At 43.3% G+C, this 11,872-nt stretch overlaps 1 protein-coding gene across 2 annotated transcripts in view; it reads left to right on the forward strand.

The window, feature by feature from the left end:
• The window catches only part of LOC138753905 (GDNF family receptor alpha-2-like), an 888,944-nt gene that overhangs the window by 850,479 nt on the left and 26,593 nt on the right, over nucleotides 1-11,872 (forward strand). For both annotated transcript variants that reach the window (XM_069917452.1, XM_069917451.1), the window contains exon 6: nucleotides 5,668-5,802. In XM_069917452.1, the coding sequence (XP_069773553.1) occupies nucleotides 5,668-5,802 (135 nt within the window). The remainder of the gene's footprint in view (nucleotides 1-5,667; nucleotides 5,803-11,872) is intronic.

The following is an 11,872-nucleotide window of genomic DNA, read 5'->3' on the forward strand; positions in this document are numbered from 1 at the left end:
TGACCACCCTTTACCCCCATATTTGCTACCTCACCTATTGAGATCCTCCAGGGGTTGTTTTTAGATCCTTGCAATAGCATCAAAGTGTGGGTTTGAACAGATGCTACGTGTGCAGCTCTGCCATTCATTTTGCAGCTCTGCTTACAGAGGGGAGGCTCCAGAGCACATCTGTTGTAGCAGCAGGTGAGAAGAAATACACTTCTACAGAATATATAAGCTAAATTAGTTTGAACTGGCAGGTGATGGTGCTCAGCTGGGCACATTGGACAATGCTAGTCATGGAAGCAAAGAACCTGAGTCACATTTAAATTTAGACATACAGCACGCTTACAGGCCCTTCGGCCCATGTTCCGTGCAACCCAATTGCACCCAACTGATTTACAATTCCTGGTACGTTTCGAATGGTGGGAGAAAACTGAAGCCCCTGGAGAATTCTCACGCAGACAGAGGGAAAACGTATAAGTTTACAGACCCCATGGAATTCGAAACCCCGGTCCCGATCGTTGACGTTGTAACAGCATTGCGCTAACTACTACGCTAACCAGTCCGCCCCAGATGTCGTGACATCAAGGCTTGTATCAGACAGAGTCACATTGGAGAATGTTATTTAGTGCTTCACATGGAGATCCCAGCCTGAATAAATAAGAGAGCAATTCCATTTGATTTCACTCTGCCTCCTGTGTCCATCTCCTCTCTACATAAGAACACAAGAAATAGGAGCAGGAGTTGACCACCCAGCCGATTGAGTTGGCTCTGCTGTTCAATAAGATCATGGCTGATCTGATGATTAGCTCATCTCCACCTACCTGCCTTTTCCCCATATCCTCTAATTGCCCTACTATGCAAACATCTATGCAATCTGGTCTTAAATCTATTTACTGAGGTTACCGCCATTGCTTCAAAGGGCAGTGAATTCCACAGATTCACCAGCCTCTGAGCAAAGTAGTTCATCCTCATCTCTCTCCTATCCTGAATCCCAAGGCTCTGTCCCCTTGTTCTGGCCTCCCCCACCAATGGAAAGAACTTATCTACCTCTATCTTATCTAAGCCTTTCATAATTTTATGTTTTTTCCCTCACATTATAAGATCTCCTCATATTCTTCTAAATTCCTGTGAGTGCAGTTCCTGATGACTCAATCCCTCCTCGTAGGCCAACCCTCTCATCCCTGGAATCAACCTGGTGAACTTCCTCTGCTCCAAAGCCAGTCCATCCTTCCTCAAGTAAGGAGAACAGATCTGCATGTGATCTCACCAGTACCTTGCACAATTGCAGCATAACTTCCTTGCTCCTAAATTCAATCCCTCTAGTAATGAAGGCCAACATTCCATTTGTCTTTTTGATAGCCTGATGCACCTGCAAACCCAATCTTTTTAGGATTCATGCACAAGCTCTATCATGTCCTTCTGCATGGCAGCACACTGCAATCGCTTGAAATTTAATCTTCTCCCTATTCCTGCTTTTCAGCTACAGGATTATTGGGAATATTAGGATGGCCTGTGGCAAGCCACATCTGGTTATCACTTCCCCGCTGCTCACTGTCCTCTCACCTGGAAGATCTGACAGCTCAAGGGAATTCGTTATATAAAAGGCATTTAAAAATAACTCTCATCTGATTGACTCTGAAAGGTAAAACAAAAGAGCTGAAAAGTTTAGAAATATTTTTTAGAATGAGTTTTGAAAAATCACATAGGTTCGAACTTCACTGCAGCATTAAACACACCAAAATACTGGAGGAACTTAGCCGGTCTTTTCAGCATCTATAGGAGACAAAGATATTTTCTTGACATTTTGGGCCTGAGCCCTTCAAGGACAAAACAGAATAAGCCAGAAGCAAGATGTATCAGAAAGTCTCCAAATTCAAGCAATGGGGGAGGAATCCAGACCAACAAAAGCTGTTAGTGGGATTATGATGAGGGACTAGGTAGAATTTATCATGTCCGCGCGAAAGGAGACAGGGAATGGAGAGACAACAGGGGAAGAAGGGGGTGGGGGGAAGGATTCACTGCAGCATAACCATTACAACTCAAAACCATCAGCAAAGTCTGGGAATAGAGAGCACATGAGAAGCCTCCTTCGTTAAAAATGACCGAAGAGAGGAATATTTTACAAATTCAGGCAAATAATTTGAAGGGTGAAACTTCAAAGGCCCCTGCCTGCAAGGCTGCGCAGTGAGCGCATTTAAAGTGACACAGATGAAAGCAGTGTCCATCCATGCTAAGTACTTCTAAAACAAATTACTTGTGCGATAAATTGCCCCTTTGAAAGTCTGATGCCTTATATTTAATTCCAGGTATATGGAGACAAAGTTCATTTCCCTTCCTAAAAGGAAATTAACTCTGGTTCCTTTGGTTGGGCCAGGCCTTTCTGATGCACTGCCAGTAAGAGTTATTGAAATACTTTATTTAAAGATCAAGACAACCTAATATTTCTTGTCAATGGATACCCTTCTCAACAATTGTAATCGTAATGTTTAACTTTCAATGCTGAGTGCTTCATTTCAGTGCTGGCATGTCCCTCTTTATGCCTACGACTTTTTTGTTATTAAAGTTTTTTTCTGCCATTTCATCTCATCTGGCAAGGCCAGTGTTCATTTTCCATCCCTAACTATCCTTGAGAAAGTGCTTTGGGCCATCTGCTTGAAATCTGAAAGGTGGAAGGCGTCCCAGAGCTGTTTAATGGGAGCCTTCTGAGATTTAGACCCAGTGACTATTGGTGGTTAGTGGAGAGAAAGCTAAATATAAATGGTTCATTTTTCTCCTATGTTATAAAGCATCTTGAAGGTGATCGAGATTGTACTAGATAAATAGAGATGTTTCCATCATGCTCACTACAGTACTGCAGACTCGCACTATCATGTTCACCCTCCACGATCAGACTCCTCAATGACAAACACAACCAGGGACTCATTTAAGGACTTGTTCACTTTGTTGATTTATTTTCGCTCAGTCAGTTTGTTTACATTTAGTTATGTGTCTTTATGTTTACACTGTTTATTTTTTCACTACCATTTAGTGGTGATTCTGCCTTGTCCACAGGAAGAAGGAATCTTAGGGTTCTATGTGAAGTCCGGTATACACTCTGATAATAAATTTGAAATATAATCTGAATCTGACGTCCATATTTTACATTGTAGAATTACTTTGGGAAGCCAAGAGAGAAAATACATCTTAGCTGACTGTACAACTTTGAAACTCAATGATGCTGTGAGATTCAGAGTTTTGCAAAAGTAGGGATGGGAAAGTTTAGTTCTAAACATCAGAAACCCCGATTTCTTGTGCATTGAAACTATAGTAGGTGCGATATAGTCCCTGACTCCACCAATGTTGTTGGCCAGAGAGTGCTTAAGGATTTATCAGAATATGGGACAGAGTTTACGAATCTGGTTGTGTGGTGCCAGAAAATGTTGGCAAGGTCATATCGTGGACTTTAGAAAGGGGAGGCACATTGATGATGCACTTGTCAATATCCAGACGGTAGTGGAGTGGGTTAGTACTTTTAATTCTTGGGACTCCACTAACACTGGAGAACATGTTTTTTTTCAAAAGGCTTTGCTTCCTGAAAAAAGCATTGGCAGTTATGATAGACAACTTCAAGCTGAACACACAGATAATTTCATATTTGCTGTATCATGTCGGATATTGGAGAAATATTATGAACATTTACTGAATTTAGCAAATTTAATCACATCATGGCGCTGTCACATTAATGACTTAAAAATGTTTTACCGCTGATGTTCGTTTGTACTCAGCATCTGATCCCTCTCGTGTCGGTGTCCAACAATAGTCGGCCGGCACTGATGGATTCCAGTTGCCCTGATATTGCTTTTCCATGGTGGCAATGTCCTAGTGAAGCCTTTCGCCGTGTTCGTCACTGACTGCACCAAGATTTGCAGGGAAAGAGTCCAAGTGCAAACGCAAAAAATGAATTTTCAATGACATGTCGCACTTCATGTTTTGCATGCTTGAAGCATAGAAACATAACATGGAAACATAGAAAATGTACAGCATAATACAAGCCCCTTGGCTCACAAAGTTGCTCCGAACGTGTTCCTACCGTAGAAATTACTAGGCTTTTCCATTGGCCTATATTTTTCAAAACTCCATTAACCTATCCAAAAGTCTCTTAAAGGACCCTAACATGTCCACCTCCATCACTGTTGCTGGCAGCCCATTTCACACACCCACCACTCTCTGAATAAAAAAATTACTCCTGACATCTCCTCTGTACCCTCTGCCCAGTACCTTAAACCTGTGACATCTTGTGGCAACCATTTCAGTCCTAGGAAAAAGCCTCTGACTATTTAAACAATCAATGCCTCTCATCATCTTAAGCACCTCTATCAGGTCACCTCTCATCCTCTGCTGTTCCAAGGAGAAAAGCCAAGTTCACTCAACCTGTTTCATAAGGCCTGCTCTCTAAACCAGGCAACATCCTTGTAAATCTCCTCTGCCCCTTTTTAAGGTTTCCACATCCTTCTGGTTGTGAGGTGACCAGAATTACACGCAGTGCTCCATGTGGGGTCTGACTAGGGTCCTATATAGCTGCAACATTCCCTTTCGGCTTCCAAATTAAATTCAACAATTAATGAAGACCAATACGCCATTTGCCTTCTTAACCACAGAATCACCATGTGCAGCTGCTTTGAGCTTCCTATGGATTTGGACCTCTAGATCCCTCTGACCCTCCACACTGCCTATAGTCTTAACATGAATACTATGATATTCGACCGACCAAAATGAACCACTTCTCACTTGTCTGGGTTGAACTCCTTCTGCCACTCTCAGCCCAGTTTTGCATTCTATCAATGTCCCGCTATAACCTCTGTCAGCCCTCCACGCAATCTACAACACCCCCAAGCTTTGTGTCTTCAGCAAATACACCAACCCATCCCTCCACTCCCTCATCCAAGTCATTTACAAAAATCACGAAGAGTAAGGGTCCCAGAACAGATCCCTGAGCTACACCACAGGTCACCGACCTCCATGCAGAATATGACCTGTCTACAACCATTCTTTGCCTTCTGTGGACATGTTGTCAATCTGCTGGATTGGTGCTCTCTAGTTGACAAGAAAATTCTCAACAACATCTGCATCTCTCCTGACAAACCATACCCAGGCCTAAGACATTTGCATAGCACCCGTACTGAGTGCCTGCCCAGGCCTGCTTGGACTGATTAAAGCAATTTGCTTTATGGGCAATGTACAAATGGACTTAAAATATGACATGTTTTGTCTAAATAACTGTATATAATAGGAGAATTTTATGGTGATTTTCATGATCAGTGCCCAAAATCCCTAAAATACACACAAACGTTTTGAGTGAGAAAGATCTTCGTGGTCCAGTGGTGGAGAACCTCTCCTGGTGCCAGCACATCAAGGTTACCATTAAGAAACAAAACCAATACCCCTACTTTCCAGGAAATCTAAGGATATGTGTTAATCTCAACAAAGAAGCCATTGTCTTGCTGGATTTCTGTTGCTTCTGGTTTTTGAGTCCTTTGGGCTCGTAACATTGACAACTTGCTGTTGTTTTTCTTTCATGCAGTGATTACATGTAAACAATTCTGCAAAAACCTCTGCAGATTTGTGGACATCCTGGGGAACCATATAAGTAAGTTTCGATATATTTTGTGATGTGTCTCAATCCTCTTCGTTTTATCTGTACAGGAAGTGACATGACCCCAAATTATGTGGGGACAAGAGACATTGTAGTGTCCCCCTGGTGTACATGTAGCGGCAGCGGAAACCAGAAGGAAGAATGTGACAAGTTTCTGAACTATTTTAAAGAGAACATCTGCCTCAGTAAGTATAGTGTTGTCGATCGCCTGTCTCATTTAGTGGTGTGTTGTCATTTACCTGTCTCAGTGAGTGGGGTGTTGTCATTTTTCTGTCTCAGTGAGTGGGATGTTGTCATTCTCTACTCTCAGTGAGAGGGGTGTTGTTGTTTACCTGTCTCAGAGAAAGAGGATTGCCATTCACCTGTCTCAGTGAGTGCACAGTGAGTGGGGTGTTGATGTTTACCTGTCTCAATGAATGGGGTGTTGTCGTTAACCTGTCTTACTGAGTGGGGTGTTGTCGTTTACCAGTCTCAGTGAGTGTGATGTTGCCATTTATCTGTCTCAGTGTCTGGGGTGTTGTCATTCACCTGTCTCATTAAGTGTGGAGTTGTCATTTACCTGACTCAGTGAGTGGGGTGTGGCTGTTTACCTGTCATAGTGTGTTGATGTTGTCGTTTACCGGTCTCAGTGAGTGGGGTCATTGCCATTTACCTGTCTCAGTGAGTAGGGTGTTGTCATTCAGCTGTCTCAGTGAATGGGGTGTTGCCATTTATCTGTCTCAGGGAGTGGGATGTTGTCATTTACCTATATCCATGAGTGGGGCATTGATGTTTACCTGTTTCAGTAAGTGGGGTGTTGTCATTCACCTGCCTCAGTGTGTGGGGTATTGCTGTTACCTGTCTCAATGAGTGGGGTGTTGTAGTTCAGCTGTTTCAGTTGGTAGGATGTTGTCATTCACCTGTCTCAGTGAGTGGGGTTTGATTTTCACCTGTCTCAGTGAATGACATGTTGTCATTTACTTGTCTCAGTGAGGGGGGTGTTGTAGTTCAGCTGTCTCAGTTAGTAGGATGTTGTCGTTTACCTGTCTCAGTGAGTGCAGTGTTATCGTTCACCTGTCTCATTAAGTGGGGAGTGGTCGTTTACCTGTCTCGGTGAGTGGGGGTTGACTTTCACCTGTCTCAGTGAATGGCATGTTGTCATTTACTTGACTCAGTGAGTGGGATGTTGCCATTTACCTGTTTCAGTATGTTGGATGTTGTCATTTACCAGTCTCAGTGAGTGGGGTGTTGCCGTTTACCTGTCTCAGTGAGTGGGATGTTGTCATTCACCAGTCTCGGTAAATGGGGTGATGTTACCTACCTGTCTCTATGAGTAGGGTGTGGTTGATACCTGTCTCAGTGAGTGGGATGTTGTTATTTACCTGTCTTGGCAAGTGGGGTGTTGCCATTTATCTGTCTCAGTAAGTAGCGTGTTGTCTTTTAACTATCACAGCGAGTGGGGTGTTGTCATTCACCAGTCTCAGTGAGTGGGGTGTTATCCTTTATCTGTCTGATGCTTAACTGTCTCAGTGAGTGGGGTGCTGCTGTTCACCTGTCTCAGTGAGTGGGGGTTGACTTTCGCCTGTCTCAGTGAATGACATGTTGTCATTTACTTGTCTCAGTGAGTGGGGTGTTGTTACTTACCTGTCCTAGTATGTTTAATGTTGTCGTTTACCAGTCTCAGTGAGCGGGGTGTTATCCTTTATCTGTCTGATGCTTAACTGTCTCAGTGAGTGGGGTGCTGCCATTCACCTGTCTCAGTGAGTGGGGGTTGACTTTTGCCTGTCTCAGTGAATGACATGTTGTCATTTACTTGTCTCAGTGAGTGGGGTGTTGTTATTTCCCTGTCTCGATAAATTGGTTGTTTTTGAATAAATGTCTCAGTGAGTGTAGTGTTACGGTTTACCTGTATCCATGAGTAGGGTGTTGTTTTTTTAACTGTTAATGTTCACCGGTCTCAGTGAGTAGTGAGTTGTCAATTTCCTGTCTCAGTGAGTGGGGTGTTGCCATTTGTCTATATCCATTAGTGGAATGTTGTTATTTAATTCTCAGTGAGTGGGCTGTTAATGTTTACCAGTTTCAGTGAGAGGGGTGTTGTTATTTTTCTGTCACAGTGAATGACATGTTGTTGTTCACCTCTCTCAGTGAGTGGGTTGTTGTTGTTCACCTGTTTCAGTGAGTGGTGTGTTGTTGTTCACTTTTCTATCTGAGTGGGGTGTTTTTTTTCACCTGTCACAGTTTGTGGGATATTGTTATTCACCTGTCTCTCTGGGTGTGTTGTTGTTGTTCATCTGCCTCAGTGAGTGGAGTGTTGTTATTACCTGTCTCAGTGAGTGGGGTGCTGCCATTTATCAGTCTCTGTGAGTGGGTTGTTGTTGCTTTCCTGTCTCAGTGAGAGCAGTGTTGCCATTTACCTGTCTCAGGGAGTGTTGTCATTTACCTATATCCATGTGTGGGGTATTGCTGTTACCTGCCTCAGTGAGTAGGGTGTTGCTATTCACCTATCTCAGTAAGTGGGGTGTTGTTGTTTTCCTGTCTCAGTGAGTGGGCTGTAGTCGTTCACCTGTTTTCTTGAGTGATGTGTTGTTGTTCACTTGTCTAACTGAGTGGGGTGTGGTTTTCCACCTGTTTCATTGAGTAGGCTGTTGATGCTTACCTGTCTATGTGAGTGAGGTGTGGTCGTTCAACTGTCTCAGTGACTCCGGTGTTGCCATTTATCTGTCGCGGTGAGTGGGGTGTTGATTCTTACCTGTCTCTCTGAGTGGGGGTTGTCGTTCACCTATCTCAGTGTGGGATGTTGTCGTTTACCTGTCTCAGTGAGTGCGGTGTTGCCATTTATCTGTCTCAGTGAGTGGGGTGTTGCCGTTTACCTGTCTCAGTGTGTGGGATATTGTTGTTTACCTGTCTAAGTTAGTAGGGTGTAGCCATTTACTAGTCTAAGTGAGTGGAGAGATGTCGTTCACCTGTCTCAGTGACTGGGATTTTGTCATTCACCTATCTTAGTAAGTAGGTTGATGTCATTTATCTGCGTTCAAGAGTGGGGTGTTGTTGTTAACAGTCACAGTGTGTGGGATTTTGTCATTTACTGTCTCAGTGAGTGAAGTGTATCAGTTTTTCTGTCTCACTGAGTGGGGTGTTGTTATATTCCTGTCTCAGTGAGTGGCATCTTGTTGTTTACCTCTCTCTGTTAGTGGGATGTTGTCATTCACCTGTTTCAGTGAGTGGTATGTTGTTGTTCACTTGTCTAACTAAGTGGGGTGTTGATTTTCACCTATCTCAGTGTATGGGATGTTGTCATTCACCTGTCTTGGTGTGTAGGGTGTTGCAATTTATCTGGCACAGTGAGTGCGGTGTTGATCCTCACTTGTCTCTGTGAGTGGGGTATTGTCGTTTACCCGTCTCAGTAAGTGGGTGCATCCATTAACCTGTCTCATTGAGTGGGGTGTTATTATTTTCCTGCTTCAGTGACGGGTGTGTTGTCGTTCACCTCTCTCTGTTAGTGGGATGTTGTCATTCACCTATTTCAGTGAGTGGTGTGTTGTCGTTCATTTGTCTAACTGATTTGGGTATTGTTTTTCAAATGTCTCTGTGTGTGGGATGTTGTCATTCAACTGTCTAAGTGAGCAAGGTATTGTCATTTACATGTGTCAGTGAGTGGGATATTGTCATTCAACTGTCTCATTTAGTAGGGTGTCGTCGTTCACCTATCTCAATGAGTGCACTGTTGCCATTTATCTATCTCAGTGAGTGGGGTGTTTCTGCTCACCTGTCTCTGTGAGTGGGGTGTGGTCGTTCAGCTATCTCAGTGAGTGTGGTGTTGCCATTTATGTCTCAGTGAGTGGGGTGTTGTGATTTACCTGACTCAGTGAGTGTTGATTGCCATTTACATGTCTCAATGAGTGGGGTGTTACCGTTTACCTATCTCAGTAAGAAGGTTGTTGTCTTTTACCTGCGTTCTTGAGTGGGGTGTTGTTGTTACCAATCTCAGTGAGTGGGGTATTGTCGTTTACCTATCTGAGTGTGTGGGATGTTGTCATTTACCTGTTTCAGTGAGTGGGGTGTAGCCATTAACATGTCTCAGTGAGTCAGGTGTTGTCATTTACCTATCTCATTGAGTGAGGTGTTGTTATATTCCTGTCACTGTTAGTGGGGTGTTGCCATTCAGCTTTGTCATTGAGTGGGGTGTTGGTTACTTATCTCATCCAGTGGAGTGTTTTCGTTTAACTGTCACTTTGAATGGGTTGTTAATGCTTACCTTTCTCAGTGAGTAGTGTGTTTTCATTCACCTGTCTTAGTGAGTGGGATGTTGTCATTCACCTATCTCGGTGTGGGATGTTGCTGTTTTCCTGTCTCAGTGAGTGGGGTGCAGTTGTTCACTTGTTTCAGTGAGTAGTGAGTTGTTGTTCACTTTTCTAAGTGGGGTTTTGAATTTCACCTGTCTCAGAGAGTGGGGTGTTGATATTTACCTGTCTCGTTAAGTATGGTGTTGTCATTTCAATGCTTCAGTGAGTGGGATATTGTCGTATACCTGTCTCATTTAGTGGGGTGTCGTCGTTTACCTATCTCATTGAGTGCAGTGTTGCCATTTAACTGTCTCTGTGAGTGGGGTGTTTATGTTCACCGGTCTCTGTGAGGGGGGTGTTGTCATTCACCTGTCTCAGTGATTGGGGTGGGGTCAGTTACCTGTCTCATTGAGTGAGGTGTTATTATATTCTTCTCACTGTAAGTGGGGCGTTTTTGTTCACCTGACTCAGTGAGTGGGATGTTGTCATTTATCTCTCTCAGTGAGTGGAGTGATGTCATTCACCTATCTCAGTGGATGGGTTGTTGTCATTTACCTGTCTCAGTGAATGTGTTGTTGTTCGCATGTCTCAGTGAGTGCGGTGTTGTCATTTACCTGTCTTTGTGTGTGGTTTGTTTACATTCACCTGCCTCATTGGGTGGGGTTTTGCTGTTTTTCTGTCTCTGTGAGTTGCGTTATCATTTACCTGTTTCAGAGTGGAGTGTTTTTTTAACTTCTCAACTGAGTGGGTTGTTGTTTTTCACCTGTCTCAGTGAGTGTGGTGTTGATGTTTCCCTATCTCTGAGTGGGGTGTTATCGTTCATCTATCTCAGTAAGGAGGGTGTTGCTGTTTACCTGTCTCAGTGAGGAGGGTGTTATCATTTACCTGTCTTAGTGAGTGGGGTGTTGTCATTTACCTGTCTCAGTGAGGAGAGTGTTGTTGTTTACCTGTCTTAGTGAGTGGGGTGTTGTTCACCTGTCTTAGTGAGGAGGGTATTTTTGTTTACCTGTGTCAGTGAGTGTGATGTTGTCATTCACCTATCTCAATTTTGTGAGGTGTTGTCTTTTACCTGTCTCAGTGAGTGTGGTGAAATGATTTACTTCCCTCATTGATTGTTACAACCTTAAAAGTGGTATCTTTGAATCCAGACTAGGCAGCTCCCAACTGCTGGAATCATTTACTTACACTTTAATCTCTGAACTGATACCGCAGTGAATGGTTGTCTGCACAACTGCACCCTAGTAAAGGAAGTGTTGGGGCATCTTTTTAAATTATTATGTGATGTGATTCATATTGTTTGAGATTGAATCTCAAAGCTGTCATGGAACAGTGAGTGTCTGCCATGTTTTGGCATCTTACACTCTCTCCTCTTTGCCTGCCCAGAGACTCGTCAATTAATAATGCCAACTGTTTCTGTACAGGTCATCACTGAGTTATGAAGGCTCGACTTGTCGACAAGTCTATATGTGATTGAGCTCCCCTAATATTATCACATTTAAAAACGTCTGACATACATATTTACTTTTGAAACCTGAAAGACTGAAGGGGTTGTGATTGTAGTAAAACCAACCGTAATGCTCAGGAACATGTCACCCATGGGTGATGTAAGACTGGCAGAGTGCCTCCAGCATTTTGCTGTGTTTTTACATTTAATTCTGTTCCTGTCTCCGAGCCATTTGTATCTCCTCTCTCCCCACTTTTAGCCACTGTTCTTTCTCTCGTCTTCTGAGAGTTTGATGCCATTCGTTACAATACTGTGAAGGTAAGCTTACCATACAAGTAATGTTCATGTATTTTCCTGATGTAAGGATAAAGTTGACATTTGGAGGCCAAGATAACTAAAGCCCATTCATTACCCGGGGCTAAGCAAGAAAGTCTGTAGACGCTGTGATTGTAGTTTAATGCACAGAAGTGCTGGGGTGGCAGTTTGAGGGGAAATGATATATTGCCTATCGGACAATCTCTCCTGCCCCCTATCTGGCCCATCAGTAAT

This window comes from Narcine bancroftii, chromosome 2, assembly GCF_036971445.1.
Source record: "Narcine bancroftii isolate sNarBan1 chromosome 2, sNarBan1.hap1, whole genome shotgun sequence".
Taxonomy (NCBI): Eukaryota; Metazoa; Chordata; class Chondrichthyes; order Torpediniformes; family Narcinidae; genus Narcine; species Narcine bancroftii.